Genomic DNA, 22,360 nt, shown 5'->3' with positions numbered 1-22,360 from the left:
AAGAAAAATGCACAATTCTGTTTTAAAAGTCTTGACTACTGATTTATATGACTTTGGCTATTAATCAAAATATAATTTCAGGGATATTGAGGAAATGATTGAGATGATATTTTCAAATCAGAAGTAGTGGGAAATAAGAAACCTTGAAGTAAGCACTACTTCATAGTGTAAACTGACAAAAAAAATTGTTAAGAAAAAAGGTATATCTTAGAAAGTGGAGGTGACTAGATATATGAAAGCTGTAATGCTGTTAATAATACATAAAGAAGGTTAAAATATGTTCTGTTGCATGTATTCTATGTATTCTATTACAGTGGTTCTATTACATAAAGCTGTCTCAGAAAATTCTGCTACAATGTTCAAGTCCAATAAATTAATAAGTGACTTCTTTGTCTGATAAGCTATTTGTTAACATTTTGCTAGTTGTCAAAAGGACTGACAGATTATTCAGCTTTATTTAAATTTTAATAAAAATGCAAAGATCATTTAAAATAAACACATATAATTATGCACTGTGAAAAGCAGTACTGAATACTTCAGAAGAACAACACAAGAAAATTAATTTCACCCTACTGGATTTTATGCATCTACAAGTCTCAGACTGCAATATCACAGATGATCTCAACTCAAGCAGGATTACTGTAAAGCTAAATGAGTTCAGGTGGTAACTTGACTGCCTCTTCCCCTTGCTAATAACTTTGCCTATTAACTTGGGGTTGTGAAATAATTTAAATAGTATGGTCTCCATGAACTGATAATCAATTATTAAATAAAAATGGTTTGCCCTACACGGTAACAATGATTCCCAAGAAAATAACTTTTTGACCCCAAGTATGACATATGGTATCCAATCTAAAAAGGTTCTTTTGGTTCAGTCTACTTTTGTCTTAAACTAATGACAGTTGTATTTGAATATACTCATAGAAAAAATAAATAGCCATTGGAAAAAAAATAACATGATCAATAAATGTTTGGTTCCCAAAAGAAAGTGTTATTTTGTTTTGTTTTGCTTCATGTGTTTGAAGTATTACAAGATCATTTTACTTACTTTTGAACTTTTTCATTGACCACTTGGGAGGCCTCTATGGCATGCTGAAGTTGTAATTCCATATTTGCTCGTTCTGTCAGAGCTTGTTGCAGTTGGGTAGCCAGTTCCTCATTTTGTTGTTGAGTGATGCAAACAATGTTGTCTCTGTTTTTTAAAGCTTCTTCATATGTACTAAGAGTGTAGTTAAACTGATCCTTTAGATTTTCTTCTTGAGATAAAGATTTGTGTAAACTGAGAGAAATTAAAACAAAATTTAAAGATAAGTGATGTAGACTAAGTGATCAATGAGCTATTTAACAAATACCTCCATTTAGACTCTCTAGTTCTCAAAATCAATAAATACTTAAATGAGCAAATGAAAATAATTTTTATGTCACAATATTATAATTGATAATTTCTCTCCTTCTAGGCTGAAAGCTACCCAGACAAATGACTATGCTACCAAAGCATACAAAAAGATGCTGCCAGATGTTAATTTAATTGTATCAGTGTAAATATTACATTCAATTTTCTTTTAAAGGGATAGCAGATAACTAGAAAATAAGGTATCTCTAGGCAAATAAAATAATATAATAAGCTAAAAGAAGTAAGAAGAGAATGGCATTGGTTTAAGAGATGGAGGGTCTATTCTGCTAAGCACTTAATGAGAATGGATGAGGTTTATGCAAATACTGACCAGCCTCCTACACAGCATTTTCTCCTTGTCACAGGTGAGATATAAATGAATTTAAAATAAGTAGTCAGATTGCACAGAAATAATATATATTCATGTATACATGTGTGTATATATATATTTTTTTGGCTAATGAATCTTATAAAGAATACATCTACTCATTAAGTCATACAGAGAAATAGCATATAAATTAAGACTAAATAAATGCAGAAGAAAATGCAGACAAATAGAATCCTAAAATGCTAAAGGTCAAACCTTTGATATGTCATTACACCTACCACCTGAGGTTATTTTGAAATGGCAGCAAGCACCTCACTCAATTAAATAAAGACATTTTGAAAATATAAATATTTAATAAGATAAATTTAAAATCCACACAGGAGATGTTCTTTTTTTATTAAATACCATTTCAGTATATGCATACTAAAGAAATGTCGATTGGAGACATTTGCAGTAAAACAACTTAACTATATGATATAGATTGATAATGTGAAAGAAAGCAATATCATTATTAAACCTGCAAAAAGCTAGTCAATGAACTTTGGCACTGTCCTAATATCTAGTCTGATACTTTTTTTAAAACTGTTCAAACTAATTATACTTTTCTTCTTTTAGTTTAAGTTACCTATAAGACTCTACAGTATGCTAATTTTGGAGAAGGCATCCCGTAGAACTAGGATGGACAGGAAACAAGGACAGTCAGTATACCAAATGAAATCATTTCAGGATTCAAATTATTTCCTAAGAATACAGACTGTTACTAAGTCCTGGTCAACCGGTTACTACATAGAAAATTAGAATGGTGTGTAGTGCCACATTGGTAGAGTGCAAAAAGTATCTTTTTCCATGGTTTTCACATTGTTATTAATCTAACTAACCCTATTTCATTTCTTCTCAGTTCTTTCAACCAACCCATATGCCTAAAGACTATCTCTTGCCCATTTTCCATTTTCTGTCATCTCACTTTCTGTATCTTGCCTGTTCCAAGTTCCAGTTTTCTTCATCTCACCCTCTTTATCTCCTTTAAAGATGCGAGGAAGAAATGAAAAACAAACTAAAAGCAAAGCCTTAACAAAGATGCTTGTTTATATTCTTTACATTTAAAACATTATTAGTTATATTTTAATTGTTAATTACATTTTAAATTACACAAAGTGCATATATGCAGAGTATTCAGCTTGAAAAAATGTGAACAACAAAATACAGAACAAATGCAGAAATCTAGAAGACACCCCAGTGTTCACTCCCATTTTTCCCCCACCCCAAAAGCTAATTACTAATCCAACCTTTATCAAAATGTGAATTGCCCACTTTGAAACTTTTTGTCTGGCTTATTTTCCTCAACAATCGGTATGTGTGGTTCATCTTGCTATAGCATATAATTCATTGCTTTTTATTGCTATAAAATATTCTGTTACATATATATACCATAACTTATTTAACAATTCCACTGTTGTTGCTATGAATATTCTTGTATATGTCTTTTGAGGGACCTAGGTACTTATGTCTAAAGTAGAATTACTCCATAGAGCATGCGTTATTTTCAGATTTTGTACTGCTGATAATAGATTCTGATTTAGATTCAGATGCTGCTAATAGTCTTCCATATTAGTTGTACCAATTTATACTCCTATCAGCAAAATGTGAGTTTCAGTTGCTTTACATTCTCCCTCAGAACGGCACTGCCAAGTGCTTTTTTTTAGTTATTGTAATATGGATGCAGTGATATTTCATTGTCTTAATATTGTCTTATTTATGTGTGTATTGATTGATTGATTGATTGAGACAAGGTCTCACTATGTTTCCCAGGCTGACCTTGAGCTTCTGGGCTCAAACAATCCTCCTGCCTCAGCCTCCTGAGTAGCTGGGACTACAGGCAAATGCCACCATGCCTGACTCTTAATGCTGTCTTTTGATGAAGGTAAGTTCTCAAATTAAATAAAGTTCAATTTATAATTGTTTCTTTAATGGCAATGCTTTTCATAAACTGTTGAAAAAATCTTAAACTACTCCATTCCCTTATATTTTAACTTTACATATATGGCCTAGTTTAAAACTCAGTGAGACAGCTTAGTTTGGGAATTCTGCATTTGCCTATCATGCCTAAAGTAGTAACCACTATATTGTAACCAATTACATATTAAGAATCAATGATTCAGTTTTAAAAATCTCACCGTTATTAAAATTATGGGCATCCTGATTTAATTTCCTAATCACTCCTCACTTCCTATCTTCAAACATTTAATTTTTAGGGGGCAAATTTATACCTGATTTTGATTTTTCTCTCAGATGGACATGTTTGGATTATACCTGCAAGTTCAAAAGCTACTTATTCAAAATGAGTTGGAAACTTGTCAATTACCATCAAGACTTTCCCAAACAAGGGACATGATCTTTTTAAAAAGATAAAGTAGGTATATCACTTAAAATCCTGCAATAGCATTTCTTTGCATTCAGAAAACAGTCTCTAAAAATAATAAATGCTATATTTTAACTCACTGAAACTCACAATTTACATGAAAAGTCCTATTTAATATTCCTTTTTTACTGATAAAGAAATGGAAACAAAGAGAGGTAAGTAATTTAATACATGTAGCAGAGCTAGAATGTGAACCCACAGTCTATCTCTGCACTGGAACCCTCTTTTATACTTGCTGTGGTCTATAAAGCCCTGCATGACTGACCTCTCTCTTTTTCCTCATCTTTTAGCTTAGCATTCAGATTCTCAAGTGTGTCAAGTATTTTCTGCTGAAGGTATTTGTTTGGAATGCCTTTCCATCCATGCTTCTACCTGACAAAGTCATACTCATCCAGTAAGTCAAAGCAAAAGTATCACTTTCTTAGATACACCTAGGTGACTCTTCAATCTAAAGCATGATGTTTCTCTGTTAGTATGTCTCATAGATCCTACTCTTCCGTCTCAGAACTTAAAGTTTATAGTTTTTTTTCCAATTCATCTTGTGGTTTTCTTCCCAATTCTAAAATATGAATACTCCATTTATATAGAGTAATTTTATTTTATGGTAGGAATACATTCCTTAAGAACTTTAATAAATCAAAATGTTTATAATTCTAAGGAAATTTTCCAGTAGGAATAAAGGTGAAGAAAGAGAGCTATGTTTCAAGCATTTATAAATCTGTAATCATTGAAGCACAATTTTTGCTTTGGTACTCCTTCTTCAGAATGGTCTTCTTTAAATTGACAACAGAGTCTCTTTGTTTATTTAGCTTTCTTCACAAAGACATATCACATTTACCCTCTTCCAAAGTTACTAATTTTTAGATGCATTTTCAGCATAGTAGTAGTATTATAACTCAAATTGGCACTTAAATTGTATGGGAATATATTTTAGATTATGGTAGGCATAAATGATGAAATAGCAACAGAGGAGTCACTGAATCACTCTCAGAAATTCTAAAGCATGTAATCAAATAGTGCAGCTTACACAATATCCACATATGATAGTAACTATTTCTGTTAACCAGGAAGTTAATGATGTAATAAAATGAGCAAAGTTTAAATTCACTCTTCCAGTTTTAAAGTTATATAATTCTTTATAAATTTATTGTTTATAATTTAGTGTAGAAAGTAAAATTTTAAAAATTTTTTACTTACTAATATTTCACATGATCATTATTTCTAATTAACATCAAATAAGCCTGTACACTGTCTCCTATGCTGCTCACCACAATGAGTTCAATGGCAGGCCAAGGTAGAAAATGTCCTTAATGCATATCACTCCAGTGAGTACCATGTAATAGAAAAATTTTCTGATGTGGCTTCTGTCTTGGTTTCAATGTTACCTGGTCTATTACCTTATGTCTGTGGCCCTGATTATTTTCCTGGTCCCTGACTCTCCATGCCATCTCAGCTAAATATAACTTGGAATTAGCAGGTTTATGAGCCACTTAGATGTTTTGCTTGCAGATATTTACATTCTCTTCAAATTGTCTGCCCACCTGCTCACTGAACTCTCTTTCTTAACTGTAATGTCACACATGAATTCAGCTTATTCTTGCAACTAGTATTTTCCCATTTATACCAAGTTTTGATGCTACTTTTCCTGACTACCTCTCTTGTCTCCATGATGAGGTATTGGTCAAGTCCTTACAGGAGATCATTTTACTTGTTATCCTACAATATGCACTTACTCTGTCTATGCTTCATTTATTTTACAGTAATTGTTCAATTATTAGTGTGTTCTATATATGCTATTTAATTGAATAAATATTTTTGGATTAAAATTTAGAGGTGAGGTACAACACTGTAGATCAGTAGGTCTTAACCAGGAGTAATTTTGGTCCTCAGAGGACATTCTGTAACATCTGAAGACATTTTGGTCACAACTGGTGGGGGTGGCCAGGAGGCTGAGATCGTACTAGCATTTAGTGAATAGGAGCTAGAGATACTGCTAAACATCCTATAATGCAGAGGACAGATTCCTACAACAGAGAATTATCCAGACCACTATGTCAACAATGCTGAAACTGGTGTAGATGAAGATGTTGGGTTGAACTTAGAAGATATAGATTCATATTCCAGTCTTGCAATTTGCTCTGATACTGGGAAAAACACCCACTGAATATTAATTTCCTCAACTCCAAAACCATGAGAAAAATATCATGGAATTCATATGAAAATGAAATGAGGTGATCTACATGTGTGAAAACAACTGGCACAATACCTGCCAAAGAATAAGCATTCATAACTGTACAATTTTAAAAAGAAATTACTTATATCTAACTAACTTTGTACAAAATCTTACACAATACTCAGGTATTTTATAAACATTTTACTGAGAAAAACAACCGCCTGTTCCTACAGGTTTTTCATGAATTGGGAGAAGGAAACTAGTTTTTTTAACCTTTATTCACTTACTGATAACATTCTTAAATCATTCTTTTTAAAAAAAATGGGCAGGGTAGGCTTGTTTTACTGAATTAAAATAAATAAAACCAAAGCAAATATGAAATGTAGAAGTATGTGCTGCTTTTTCCTAAGAATACATTTATGAAAGGATAATGTATACTTTCGTTTCCTGGTTTACTGCATCAATTAATGTTAAGACCTTTTCAAGAAGATAGTTGAGGCTGAGCATGGTGGCTCATGCTTGTAATATCAGAAATGTCAAAGGCCAAGACAGAAGGATTGCTTGAGTCTAGGAGTTCTAGACCAGTCTGAGCAACATAGCAAGACCCCATCTTAAAACTCTTTTTTAAATTGAAAATAGAAAATCCTTTACTTCCTCACTTATTTTTAAGGAAATCAGCATATGCTCCAGTATAACAGGTCTTAATTTTCAGTGACATACAGGTAAAGGAAAATATATTCAGAATGGCTAAGGGTGTGGATGAGGAAATTTAATCTGCAAATGAGATAGTCTAGTAACTCCAATGATTTGCTTCCACTGTTGCTGTTGTTGGTTTAGTTTAATAAAATAACTTGCTAAAGTAACTTGAGAGAGAAAAGTTTTTTTTTTTTAATTATAAAGTAAGCCAATTAATACTGAACTTAAAATTTTAAGAATTTTAAACTGGACAAGTTGTCACGATATTTATTAATATTTATTTAAAGCCTTCTGGATGCTACATTTAATAATATAAGTTGGGTGTCACTAAATATCTGTTGAATTCATGTCTAGAAATGTAACAATCTATACAAATAATTCCAAAGAAGTATTTAAAAATAATCTAATTCTTTGGAGTTTTTCTGAGACAGTCTTGTTTTGTCACCCACGGTGGAATGCAGTGGCACGATCTCAACTCACTGCAAGCTTCGCCTCGAAGGTTCAAGCAATTCTACTACCTCAGGTTCTTGAGTAGCTGGGACTACAGGCACACGCCACCACACCCAGGTAATTTTTGTACTTTTGGTAAAGACAGAGTTTCGTCATGTTGGACAGGCTGGTCTTGAACTCCTGACCTCAAGTGATCCACCCACCTCGGCCTCCTAAAGTGCTGGGATTACAGGCCTGAACCACTGTGCCCAGCCAAAAATATCTAACTATTAAATATACTATAGCACCTGGAATTGATGTAAAGTTAGTTCCTTATTACCTAAGAATGTATTGTGTGCTTCATAAATTTAGTGATGTGAGAAGCAGAGTGGTAGGAGATTATACTCACAAAGCCACTTATGTTTATATGCAACTGTATAGCTCACAGGCAACAAAGTTTATCTTGAGTTTTATCATATAACACATAAATATAATTTTATGGGCATCACTAAAATGAAAAAATTATATGTTCCAATTTAATAGAAAGGAGGCTTCTGCTTTTGAGGAGATGGGAGAAATAGAAGATGCAATTAAGAAACAGATGAAAATTTTAGAACTGAAAATATAATATCTGAAATGAAAAGCCCAGTAGATGGGCTCAATAGCAGAATTGAAGGGACAGAGAAAGAGTAAGAGAACTGGAAGACCAAACAATAAAAATGATTCAGTACAAATAACTGAGATACAGACTGAGAAAAATTATCAGAGTTTCAGGGACCTGTGGACTATAATAAAAGATCTAATGGCCAGGAGCAGTGGCTCTCGCCTGTAATCCCAGCACCCTGGGAGGCCGAGGTGGGTGGATCATGAGGTCAAGAGATCAAAACCATCCTGGCCAACATGGTGAAACCCCATCTTTACTAAAAATACAAAAATTAGCTGAGCATGGTGGTGTGCGCTTGTAATTGCAGCTACTCAGGAGCCTGAGGCAGGTGAATCGCTTGAACCCGGGAGGCAGAGGCTGCAGTGAGCAGAGGTCACACTACTACACTCCAGCCAGGTGACAGAGTAAGACTCCATCCCCCCACCACTGCTGCCAAAAAGAAAGATCTAACATATCGGTCATCAGAGTCATGGAAGAAGAAATGAAAGAGGAGAGAACTAAAAAGTACTTAAAGAAATAATGGCTGAAAACTTTCAAATGTGGCAAGAAACATACAACTACAAGAAGTTGAGAAACTCCAAATGGGGAAAACCCATATAAATGCATGCAAAGACACATCATAATTAAACTTCAAAAAAAGCTAAAGCCAAAGACAAATGACAGAACTCAGCTTCTTTAACAAGATCGACTAGGATTCCATTGTATATATATACATTTTCTTTATTCATTTATCTTTTGATGGTACTGATACTTAGGTTGATCCAATAACTTGGCTATTGTGAATAGTATTGCAATGAACATGGAAATGCAGACATCTCTTTGAAAAACTAATTTCATGCCAGTTGTGGTGGTTCACACCTGTGAAGTCAGCACTTTGAAAAACTGATGTGGGAGGATTGCTTGAGGACAGGAGATCAAGACCAGCCTGGGCAACATAGTGAGACCCTGTCTCTACAAAATTTTTAAAAAAATCGATCAGGTGTGGAAGCATACACTTGTAGTCCAGCTACTCGGGAGGTGGAGGCAGGAGGATTGCTTAGCTTTCAAGTTTGAGGCTGCAGTGAGTTACAATCATGCCACTGCACTCCAGCTTGGGCCACAGAGCAAGACCCTGCCCTTGAAAAGAAATGATTTCAAATATTTTGGGTAAATATCCAGAAGTGGAATTGCTAGATCATATAATTCTGTTGTTACGTTTTTTGAGAAACCTGCATTTAGTTATCCGTAATGACTATACAATTGGCCCTCTGTATACATGGATTCTGCATTTGTGGATTCAAGCTACCATAAATGAAAAAAATATATATATTTTAAAGGTGATTGTTGGCTATGCATGGTGGCTCACACTTGTAATCCCAGCACTTTGGGAGGCCAGGGCAGTTGGATCTCTTGAGCACAGGAGTCTGAGACTAGCCTGGGCAATGTGGCAAGACCTCATCTATACTAAAAAAATGCAAAAACTTAGCCAGGCATTGTGGCACAAGCCCATAATCCCAGCTACTCGGGAAGCTGAAGCAGAAGAATAGTTTGAACCCAGAGGCGGTGGTTGCAGTGGGTCAGGATCATGCCACTGACTGCACTCCAGCCTGGGTGACAGAGTGAGACCTGATCTCAAAAAACAAACAAACAAACAAAAATTAAAAGGATGGTTGTGTCTAAATCTATAGTGAACATGTGCAGATTTTTTTTCCTAGTGATTATTCCCTAAATGCATAGTATAACTACCATGTACATAGTATTTACATTGTATTAGGTATAAGTAAGCTAGAGATGATGCAGGTATATAAGAGGATGTGCATAGGTTATATGCAAATATTACACCATTTTACACAAGGGATTTGACTATCCATGGGTTTTGCTATCCAGAGGGGGTGGTGATACCAATGTCCTAACAGATACTGAGGGATAGCTGAATTAATTTATGTTCCCACCAAGTGTTTACAAGTGTTCCCTTTTCTCCGTATCCTCACCAACACTTGTTATCTTTTGTCTTTTTGATAAAACAGGTAATATGGTAAAGCTTTGTGTCCCCACCCAGATCTCATGTTGAATTGCAATTCCCCAGGTGTTGAGGGAGGAATCTGGTGGGAAGTGATTGGATCATGAGAGTGGTTTCCCCAGTGCTGTTCTCATGATAGTGAGTGAGTTATCATGAGATCTGATGGTTTTGTAAGTGTCTGGAATTTCCCCTGCTTGCTCTTCTCTCCTCTGCCACCATGTGAAGAAGGTCCTTGCTTTCCCTTCACTTTCTGCCATGATTGCAAATTTCCTGAGGCCTCCCCAGCCATGTGGAACTGTGAGTCAATTAAAATCTTTTTTTTTTTTTTAATAAATTATCCAGTCTTGGGCATTTCTTGATAGCAGTGTGAAAATGGACTAATATAACAGCCATCCTGACTGGTGTGAGATATCTTATTGTGGTTTTAATTTGCATTTCTCTATGATTAGGAATGTTGAGCAATTTTTTTTCATATATCTATTAGCTATTTGTATGTCTTCTTTTGAGAAATGTCTATTCAAGTCCCTTGCCAATTTCTAAATTGGGTGTTTTGTTTTCTTGCTATTGAGTTGTTTGAGTGGGTTACATATTTTGGATATTAACCCTTTATCAGATGTATGGTTTGCAGATATTTTCTCCCAGTCCACAGGCAGTCTTATCATACTGTTAATTGTTTTCTTTGATGTGCAGAAGATTTTGGGTTTCATGTAATCTCATCTCTATTTTTTGTTGTTGTTGCCTGTGCTTTTTGGGGTCAGATCCAATAAACCAATGTCATATAGTTTTTCCCTTATGTTTTCTTCTAGTAGTTTCATAGTTTCTGGCCTTTCATTTAATTCCTTAATCCATTTTGAGTTGATTTTTTTGTGTGGTGTGAAATAAAGATCCAATTGCATTTTTCTACATGTGAATATCCAGTTTTCCAAGCACTATTGAAAAGACTATCCTTTTCCCATTGTGTATTCTTGGCACTTCTGTCAAAAATCAATTAATGATAGATACGAGGGTTCACTTCCAGGCTCTCTATTCTGTTCCACTGGTCAACAGGTCTATTTTTTGGCAGTATCATGCTGCTTAAATTGCTACAGCTTTGTAATATTGTTTGAAATCAGGTACTGTGATGCCTGTAGCTTTGTTCTTTTTGCTCATGATTCCCTTGGCTATTTGGTTTTGAGGTGTGTGTGTGTGTGTGTGTGTGTGTGTGTGTGTGTGTTGGGGGAGCCATATGAGTTTCAAGATAGTTATTTTCTATTTCCATTAACAATGACATTAGAATTTTGATAAGTATTGCACTGAATCCTTATATCACTTTGGGTAGATTACTCAGTATGACATTTTAACAGTATTAACTCCTCTAATCCATGAACATGAGATGTCCTTCCACTTATTGGTGGCCTCTTCAATTTCTTTCATTGACATTTTAGAGTTTTCATTGTACAGGTCTTACATCTCTTTTTGGTAAATTTATTCCTAAAGTTTAATCTTTTTTAGGGGGTAACTATTGCAAATGGGATTGTTCTCTTGATTTTTTGTTCAGATGGTTCACTGTTAGTGCATAGAAGTGCTATTGATTTTAGGGTGTTGATTTTGTATCCTACAACCTTACTGTATTTGTTTTAAGTATTTTTGTTCTTTTAGAGGCTCTTTCTCTGCCAAGCAGGCTGGAGACTAGTGGTGCAATCATAGTTCACTATAACCTTGTACTCCTGGGCTCAAGCAATCCTCCTGTGTCAGCCTTCCAAGTAGCTAGGACTACAGGCACATGCCAACATGCCTGGCTACTTTTTAAAACAATTTTAAATAGAGATGAGGTCTCACTATTTTTCCCAGGCTGATCTTGAACTCCTGGCTTCATGTAATCCTCCTGCCTTGGCCTCCCAAAGTGCTGGTATTACACGCATGAATCACTGCACTCAGACTGTCTTACCAGTTCTAAGAGTTGGTTGCTTTCTTTTTTTTTTTTTTTTTTTTTAGTCTTCAGGGTTTGTGATCCTGTTGTCAGCAAACAATGACAATTTTCACTTCTTTCTTTCCTATTTGAATGACTTTTATTTCTTTCTTTTGCTTAATTGCTCTGGCAAGAATTTCCAATACCATGTGAAATAGAATTGGTGAGAGTGGGCATTCTTGTCTGATCCCAGATCTTAGATGAGAGGCTTTTAATTTTTTATTGCTGAGTGTAATGTTAGCTGTGGGCTTCTCATACAGCCTTTATTGTGTTGAGGTACATACTTTCTATATCCTGCTTTGTGAGAGGTTTTTTTGTTGTTTTTTTAAATCATGAAAGGATGTTGAATTATGTCAAATGCTTTTTCTGCATCTAATGAGATAATCACATGGCTTTTGTTTTCATTCTGTTAATGTGAGGTATCAATTCTATTGATTTGCATATGTTTTACCATCCTTGCATCCCAAGAATAAATCCCACTTGAAAATGTTGTTGACTTTGGTTTGATAGCATTTTGTTGAGAATTTTTACATCTATATTATTAAGAATAATGGCCTGTAATTTCCTTTTCTTGTAATGTCCTGGTCTGACTCTGGGATCAGGGTAACAGTGACCTTGCAAAAAAAAGTTTGGAAGTATTCTCTCCTCTTTAATTTTTGGGAAGAGTTAGAGAAAGATTAGTATTCATTCTTCATTAAATGTTTGGTAGAATTCAGCGGTGAAGCTGTCAGGTCCTGGGCAACTTTTTATGAGAGATGTTTTTCATTACTGATTTAACCTCCTTAGTCATTCCTAGTCTGTTCAGATTTTCTATTTCTTGATGATTCAGTGTGGTAGGTTCTATTGTCTAACAATGTATCCATTTCTTCTAGGTTATCAAATTTACTGGCATATCTTTATTCATAATAAATATATGTGTGTCAGCAGTTGTGAGGTCTCCTCTTTCATTTCTGATTTTCATTTATTTAAGTCTTCCGTCTCTTTTCCTTAGTCTAGCTAAGAGTTTGTAGATTTTATCTTTTTAAAAAACCAATTCCTAGTTGCATTGATACTTTGTACTATTTTTCTAGTCTCTACTTCATTTTTTGTTTTTCTTTTTTTTTGCTCTGAGCTTTATTATTTCCTTCTTTCTGCCAACTCTAGACATAGTTTGTTATTCTTTTCCTAGTTCCTTTAGGAGAAATATTAAGTCATCTCTTTGAAATATGTTTTTTTTTGATATGTGCATTTATTGCTGTAAAAGTTCCTTAGAAGTGTTTTTCCTTTATACCATAAGCTTTGCTATGTTTGGTTTTAATTTTCATTTGTCTCAAGATAATTTTTAAATTTTTCTTTTAATTTCTTCATTGCCCATTGGTTATTCAGGAGCCTGTTGTTTAACTATCATATGTTTGAGAATTTCCTAAAGTTCCTCCCTGTTTTGATTTCTAGGGTTCACACTAATGTGGTAAAGAAATACTTGATATGATTTCAATATTCCTAAATTTGCTAAGGCTTGCTTTATGCTCTAACAAGTGATCTACCCTGAATAATGTTCTATGCGTGCTTGAGAAGAATATATATTCTGTTCCTGTTGAAGTGAACGTTCTGTATATGTCTGTTAGTTCCATTTGAGCTAGAGTGCTGTTCCTGTCCAATATTTTATTACTATTTTTCTTTCTGTATTATCTGTCCCTTGTTTGAAGTAGGGTATTCTCCAACCCCACTGGAAACAAGAAAAAAATAAAGTGGTATATTGAAGTCTCCTGCTATTACTGGATTGTAATTTATCTCTCCACAGATCCTTCAATGTCTACTTCATATATTTAGGTATTCTGATGTTGCATGTGTATATATTTATAATTGTTATATCCTCTTGATAAATGGACCTCTTTATCATTATATTTAATGTCCCATTTGTCTCTTTTTTAAAGTTTTTGACCTAAAATCTATATTCTCTAAAACAATATTTACAACTGTTATATTCTCTTGATCAACTGACTCCTCTATCATTATTATAATGGTCTATTTTTTTACAGTTTTGAATTAAAGTCTAAATTGTCTAAGAATGGCTACCTCTGCTATCTTTTGGTAGCCATTTATGTAAAATATCTTTTTTTTCCCCATTCACTTTCAGTCTATGTGTTCTGAAAAGTAAAGTTTAGTCTCTGGTAGATAGCATATAGTTGGGTCTTGGTTTTTGTTCGTTCAGTCACTCTATGTTTTTTTTTTTTTTAAAGATAATTTAATCCATTTTATTCATGGTAATTATTGATAGGTAAAGATTACTGCCATTTCACTAATTGTTTTCTGGTGGTTTTGTTGATACTTCGTGGTATCTCTTGTTATCTTCCTTTGTGGTTTCATGGCATCAGATTTTCTTCAATAATGACCTTGGCAAATTTGTCAATGAATTTCTCTGCTGCTTTGGGATCAGATGTTTTATCACCACAAATCTTTAAAAATTTAATACCTTTCTATTTTTTCAATTTATGCAAACAGCCTGTTGAATATTTGCAGTTTTCTTCAATTTTCAGTTCATTGTGCAAGATATTTGCTTGTTTAACAAACAGCATACCATTAAGTGTCATAAATTCACTCCGACATTGATGGATGTACTCTTTCAATACATGATTGAGGTCTTCATTTTTAGCTTTATGTAGTGTCTTATTTTTCATCACTTTAAGCATAGAACTTCAATTGCTTGTCCTTCTGTTACTTCAGGTCATATATGGTAGTCATTCTAGTACCATACGCTTTTGTAAGACATTTCACACTTATACTGCTGTCCAGTCTCTCCAATAGCATGACTTTCTGAGCTATAGATAAACATAAATGCTTCTTTTTTTTTCTTATCATTGTTCCCAATGGGGCATCTGTAGACCTTTTCGATATTTTCAGCAATATCTTTATACCACAGAGCAGAGAATAAACAAAAACACACAATGAGCAATGAATGTAAATTCTGGCCCCATGTGGGGCATTATAGTGACCTGCTGTTCATGCATCCAGCCTGCACAGATGCCATTTTATTACGCTTCTTAGGTGTGCTTGTGTAGGGGAATCTGGATAAGAACAGAAAAAGTATATTGAAGTTGAATGGGGATGGGAGGGTCTTTTTTCCCTTAAGAATGCTGAATAAACTGTGTGCTGTGTGCCTGAATTTTGATTGTAACCTGTCACATGAGGTCAGGTGTGGAATTTTCTACTTGCGATGTCATGTCAGCACTCACAAAAGTCTTAGACTTTGAGCATTTTGGTTTTCAGATTCAGGATATGCAGTTTGTACTGACCTCAGGAACATTAAAAGAACAATAGAAAAATGTTATGAACAATTCCATGCCTGTAAGCTTAATAACTTATATGAAAGTGATCAATTCCATGAAAGACACAAACTACCAAAACTCATACAAGGAGAAATAAATAATTGGAAAAAATTATTTATGAAACAAATTCAGTAAAATAGTCAGTAACATTCCAAAAATGAAAGCACCAGGCCCACTGGTGAAATCTAGTCAATATTTAAGAAAGAAAGAACCTCAATACTCTATGATCTCATTCAAAAATTACAAGGAGAGGAAACATCATTTAATTCAATTAAATAGGCTAGCATTACCCTAATACCAAAACTAGATTAAGACATTACAAGAAAGAAAAACTTACAAACCAATATTATGTAAAAACCCTAAACAAAATATTAGCAAATTAAATCCAACAAAATATATAAGCAATTATACTCTATGACCAAGTGAGACTTATTCCAGATACTCAAGCCTAGTTTAATGTTAAAAAATCAATTAATGTACTCCATCACAAAAGAGTCTGAAGACTAAAAATTATTAATAATACAAAATGCATTAGAAGCATTTGACAATATCCAATACCCATTCATGATAGAACCTCTCAGAAAACTAGAAATAGGGAGGAACTATCTCAAGTTCATCTATAAAAACCATACAGTTATCATACTTAATGGTAGGAAAATAGATGCTTTACCTCTAAGAACAAGAAAAAGGTAAGAAGTGCTCTCTCACTACTTCTATTCAACATCGTACTGGAAGTCCTAGCTAATGCAATAAGACAAGAAAAGAAAATGAAAAGTATAAAGACCGGGAAGGAAGAAATAAAACTGTCTTTTTCTGCAGATGACATGATTAGGGTTGAAAATAACATTCCAAACCAACCAACCAAACAACCAACCAAACAAACAAACAAACAACTCCTGGAACTATTAACAATTAGTGATTAAAGTAAGGCTGTAGGACATAAGATTATTTTGAGGTCAATTGCTTTCCTAGGTAGCAACAATGAACAATTTTAATTTGAGATTACATTAGTGCCAAAAAGAGAAATACTTTGGTATATATACAATAAAATATGTACAAGATCTATATGAGGAAACCTATATAACTCTGATGAAAGAAATCAAAGATGTAAATAAATAGAGTCTTGGATAAGACAACTCAGTATTGTTAAGACACCAGTTCTTCACAATTTGATCTACACATGCAACACAATCCCAATAAAAATTCCAGCAAATTATTTTGTATTGACAAACCAATACTTAAAGCTTATGTAGAGAGGCAAAAGACCCCAGATAGTCAACTCAGTATATAAGAACAATGTTGGAGGACTGACACCACTTAACTTCAAGACTTACTATACTGTTGTGGTAAGGAAGATAGCGTTGTGTCACAAAAGAATAGACAAATCAATTAATGGAAGAGAAGAGAGCCCAGAAACAGATCCACACAAATATTGTCAACTGATCTTTGACAAAGTAGCATAAGAAATGTAATGAACAAAGAATAGTTTTTTTTTAAATAAATAGTGCTGGAACAATTGGATATCCATACGAAAAAATGAATCTAGACAAAGACCTTGCATTTTTCACCAATTGTGACTCAAGATGGACTGTAAGACTAAATAGCAAAACACAAAATTATAAAACTTCTAAAAAAAAAAACAAAAACAAGAGAAAATCTAGGTGACCTTAGGCTTGGTGATCAGTTGTTAGATGTAGCACCAAAAACATAATTTATGAAAGAAAAAAACAGGTAAGTTGGATCTCATTAAAAGTAAAAACTTCTGTGCTACAAAAGGCACTGTTAAAGAGAATGAAAAGACAATTCATGAAACAGGTGAACATCATTGCAAAACACATACTAATAAAGGACTGGTATTCAAAATATACAAAGAACTCTTTAAAATCAACAATAAGAAAATAAATAACTTAATTTAAAAAATGAGTAAGGCTGTAATTCCAGCATTTTGGGAGGCTGAGGCAGGTGAACCACTTGAGGTCAGAAGTTCCAGACCAGCCTGGCCAACATGGGGAAACCCTGTCTCTACTAAAAATGCAAAAATAATACAGGCATGGTGGTGCATATCTTTAGTCCCAGCTACTCAGGAGGCTGAGTCAGGAGTATCACTTGAACCTGAAAGGTGGAGGTTACAGTGAGCCAAGATTGCACCATTGCACTCCAGCTTGGGTGACAGAGCAACTCCATCTCAAAAAAAAAAAAAAAAAAAAAGGGTAAAAGATCTTAACAGACACTTAAGCAAAAAAAGCATATGGATTGCAAGTAAGCATATAAAAGGCTCAACATCATATGTCATCAGAGAATTCTAAGTTAAAACAACAATGATATGCTACCACATTACTATTAGAATGGCTAAAATCCAAAAGCCCAAAAATACCAATTGCTGGTGAGGATGCCATACAACAGAAACTCTCATTCATTGCTGATGAGAATGTAAAATAGCATAACCACTATGAAAGACAGTTTGGCAGATTCTTTCAAATCTAAATATAGTCTTACCATATGTATTAGTCTGTTCTCGCACTGCTAATAAAGACATACCCAAGGCTAGGTAATTTATAAAGAAAAAGAGGTTTAATAGACTCACAATTTCACATGGCTAGGGAGGCTTCATAATCATGGCTGAAGGTGAATGAAGAACAAAGGCATGTCTTACATGGTGGCAGAAAAGAAAGCCTGTGTAGGGGAATTGCCTTTTATAAAACCATTAGATCTTGTGAGGCTTATTCACTATCATGGAAAAAAACTGCCCCCATGATTCAATTACCTTCCACCCAGTCCCTTCCATGACACATGGGAATTATGGGAGTTATATTTCAAGATGAGATTTGAGTGAGGACACAGCCAAAAAAATCACCATATGATCTAGCAATCATGCTCCAATGCTTTATCCAATAGAGTTCAATAACTATGTCCATAAAAAATCCTACACATGAATGTTTATACTAGTTTTATTCCTAATTTCTCCAGACGGGAAAAAACCAACATGTCTTTCATTAGGTGAATATATAAACAAACCATTATGTATCTATACAATGAAATTTTTTTTAAGTTCTGGGGTACACGTACAGAATGTGCAGGTTTGTTACATAGGCACACAAGTGCCATGGTGATTTGCTGCACCTATCAATCTGTCATCTACATTAGGTATTTCTCTTAATGCTGTCCTTCCACTAGCTCCCCAATCCCCTTGACAAGCCGTGGTGTGTGATATTCTCCTCCCTGTGTCCATGTGTTCTCATTGTTCAACTCCCACTTATGAGTGAGAACACGCGGTGTTTGGCTTTCTGTTCTTGTGTTACTTTGCTGATAATGATGGTTTCCACCTTCATCCATGTCCCTGCAAAGGACATGAAATCATCCTTTTTTATAACTGCTTAGTATTCCATGGTGTATATGTGGCACATTTTCTTTATTCAGTCTACCATCAGAGAATACTATAAATACCTCTATGTAAATAAGCTAGAAAATCTAGAAAAGATGGATAAATTCCTGGACACATACACCTTCCCAAGACTAAACCAGGAAGAAGTCAAATCCCTGAATAGACCAATAACACATTTTGAAGTTGAGGCAGTAATTAATAGCCTATTGGCCAAAAAAAGCCCAGGACCAGATGATTCACAGCTGAATTCTACCAGAGGTATAAAGAGGAGTTGATACCATTCCTTCTGAAACTATTCCAAACAATAGAAAAAGAGAAACTCCTCCCTAACTCATTTCATGAGGCCAGCATCATCCTGATACCAAAACCAGGCAGAGACACAACAACAACAACAAAAATATCAGGCCAATATCTCTGATGAACACTGATGTGAAAATCCTCAATAAAATACTGGCAAACTGAATCCAGCAGCACATCAAAAAGCTTACCTATCACAATCAAGTCAGGTTCATCCCTGGAATGCAAGGCTGGTTCAATATACGCAAATAAATAAACATAATCCATCACATATACAGAACCAATGACAAAACCACATGATTAACTCAATAGATGCAGAAAAGGCCTTTGATAAAATTAAACACTGCTTCATGCTAAAAACTCTCAATAAACTAGGTATGGATGGAATGTATCTCAAAATAGTAAGAACTATTTATGACAAACCCACAGCCAATATCATACTGAATGGGCAAAGCTGGAAGCATTCCCTTTGAAAATCAGCACAAGAAAAGGATGCCCTCTCTCACCACTCCTATTCAACATAGTATTGGAAGTTATGGCCAGGGAAATCAGGCAAGAGAAAGAAATAAAGGGTATTCAAATAGGAAGAAACAAACTGTATGCTTTTAAAAACCATCTTTAATTGAGAAAGAACTAATAGGGTGGTAACTACTAGAGTGAGAACTCACTCATGACCATGAGAAAGGCGCCAAGTCGATCATGCAGGATCTGCCCTCATAACCCCAACACCTCCACTGGGCTCCACTTTCTAACACCACCATGTTAGGGATTCAATTTCAACATGAGGTTTGGTGGGGCCAAACATCCAAGCTACAGTTGTGTCCAAACTGGACCTAATCAGACCTGAATTCAGTTATGCTTGTTACAATTTATAATAGTGATAAATTGAAGCACCTCTATAGGAGGACTTACCAGATAGTGTGTGGTCTATAAAACTTACTAGGTTTTATGGAAAACTGCTGAGAAAACATACTAGGCAGGAATTGAGAAAAATTAAAGGACTATGATAAGTCTCTTCAAGTATTTCAAGAGGCAATTTACAGAATCTTGTGTTGCTTCAGAGGGTAACATATTCCAGCTCAGAATGGGACTTATCAGAATTATACAGTAGGATGTTGATGCCTTACAAAAAAATAAGATGTTCTCATTATGTCAATGTACCCCTGCTTAGTACTGAAGGCTAGATATAATTACTCTTACATAATTTTTCAAAGAAGATGCTTAGTTAAAAATAAGCTATCATCATTTTTCATCCTAATTCTGCTTAGACGGGGGCACTCAGTCACAAAAGAATAGTGGCATCTGCATAAGGGTCAGTTCTAGCCAAAATAATTTTTGAGGAGCTCAGCACACTTTCACTAGCCAGTTTCTCCACAATGAGAAATTATACTCTATTATATCAACATGAATAAATTTTTACACTAAAAATGTATAGGCTGGTGCAAAACTAATTTTGCAATAATAATAGCAAATAACTGTTCTTACATAGGGCCAATATTTTTCAATTTTATTAATTATCCCAACTCCCTTAGAAACTGCAAATCAAGTCTTATTAAATACATAATTTTACATTATATACAGTTTAGGGATAGGTACTGATGTTGAATTCAGATATAAGGTCTAAATAAATTCATATTATGAGATTATTACTAATGCACAGTGCTTGCTACACAGCTGTTTGTAAATAGCTACTTGGTTAATTGAAATGCTAATATAGTACATGCCTATTATAACTCAATGCATCACTATGCAGTTCCAAGTAAAACAAAGCATATGCTTATAATAGGCATAAGAGTACATGACTATTATAAGCATATGCTTTGTTTGACTTGGAACTGAATAGTGATGCATTGAGATACCTCAGGCCCTGTTTGCCTTCCTTTTATAAATGAGTGACTATTATGTACTGGGTGCTTTGCTAGAACTAGAGATGAGCATTGACTAAACACATGTTTCAAATTATTACAAATGCTAGAAAGCAAAGGAGGTGACATTTGAGTTGAGATTTAAGGATAAAAATAGGTATTAAATTGAAGGAGGGTGGAAGAAAACTTTTCAGGCACAGGGAAGGACATATACAAAGGCCTATAGCAAGAGAAAGGACGGCTGAAGAGCTAAATAAATCCCAGTTAGGCAGTGTTCAGAGACCATTAAAAAAATGTGGTTGGGATGGGGAGAAATGACAGATACAGGTGAGGGGACGGAAGGCAGAAAACCACACTGCCATGTGTGTACATAAGCAACAATCTTGCATGTTCTTCACATGTACCCCAACACCTAAAATGCAATTAAAAAAAAAAGAAAAAAAATGTGGTTGGGATCAGATCACATAGAATCTTCCTGAAATATAGAATATTTTGGTCTTTATCATAGAGCAAATAAGAAACTGCTAAAAGGTTTTAAAGAAAGGGGAAGAATATTTGCCTTTTAAAAAATTGCTCTGGCTAGGAGCAAGTTTGTATAGCTACAAGTGATCACATTCTCTAATAACACACTAGATCTCTAACTGCTAAGCCTGACCTCTCCCTTCTCTGAGTTGGATAGCTTTGGAATTGTAAGAGAATATGGAGCTATACTGAGGTGCAAACCCAGGAAATACAACAAAGTTTAGGAACTTATTTTTTTAGTTATTTGGGCCAGACATACTACTTAGAAGATTTTGTTGTTTTCTATCAAGGATTTTGACTCACTAAATTATGAAAATACTACTGTTTGTTCTAAAAGATGGGATTTCTCTTGGACCTGGTTTGGTATCATTTCATTTAGAATCAAATTGTCTATGTTTGTTCTATTTATCTTCACAACTTCAATTCAAGGGTCTATAATCTCTGTCCCCAAGTGTTCCTATGATTTTTACTAAATATAAGAGATACTTAAAAATTTATTTGTATAGATTCAGTGAGTACATGTGCAGTTTTGCTACGTAGATATATTGTGTAGTGGTGAAGTCTGAGCTTTTAGTGTACTCATCATCCAAACAGTGAACACTACACCCAGTAGGTAAATTTTCAACCCTCACCCACCTCCCAGCACCCCCCATTTTGGAGTTCCCAGTGTCTATTACTCTCCTTCACATTAAAAGATACTTTTCAGTCATCTTATCTGACCTGAGACCAATTCTTTCTGGAAATGCCTTTTTTCCCTGCTTTCCATGACAATACACTTCTGGTTTCTACTTATTTTTCTTGATGCTTCTCAATCTTCTTTGGGGACTTCTTGTCCTCTACTCAACCTTTAACTGGTATCTTCTCATTCTATGTACTCTCTCTTGATTTCAACCCACACTGATGGTGTATTAGTCTGTTATCACATTACTATAAAGAACTA

The 22,360-nt window shown here is 34.5% G+C and overlaps 1 protein-coding gene across 16 annotated transcripts in view; it reads right to left on the bottom strand.

Moving 5' to 3' along the window:
- The window catches only part of MIPOL1 (mirror-image polydactyly 1), a 377,605-nt gene that overhangs the window by 84,533 nt on the left and 270,712 nt on the right, over positions 1–22,360 (bottom strand). For all 16 annotated transcript variants that reach the window (XM_074393412.1, XM_074393408.1, XM_074393411.1 and 13 more), the window contains one exon: positions 1,049–1,279. In XM_074393412.1, the coding sequence (XP_074249513.1) occupies positions 1,049–1,279 (231 nt within the window). The remainder of the gene's footprint in view (positions 1–1,048; positions 1,280–22,360) is intronic.

This window comes from Saimiri boliviensis, chromosome 2 (genome assembly GCF_048565385.1).
Source record: "Saimiri boliviensis isolate mSaiBol1 chromosome 2, mSaiBol1.pri, whole genome shotgun sequence".
NCBI lineage: Eukaryota > Metazoa > Chordata > Mammalia > Primates > Cebidae > Saimiri > Saimiri boliviensis.
The sequence above is the reverse complement of the archived record's forward strand: the minus strand, read 5'-3'. Positions and strand labels throughout refer to the sequence as shown.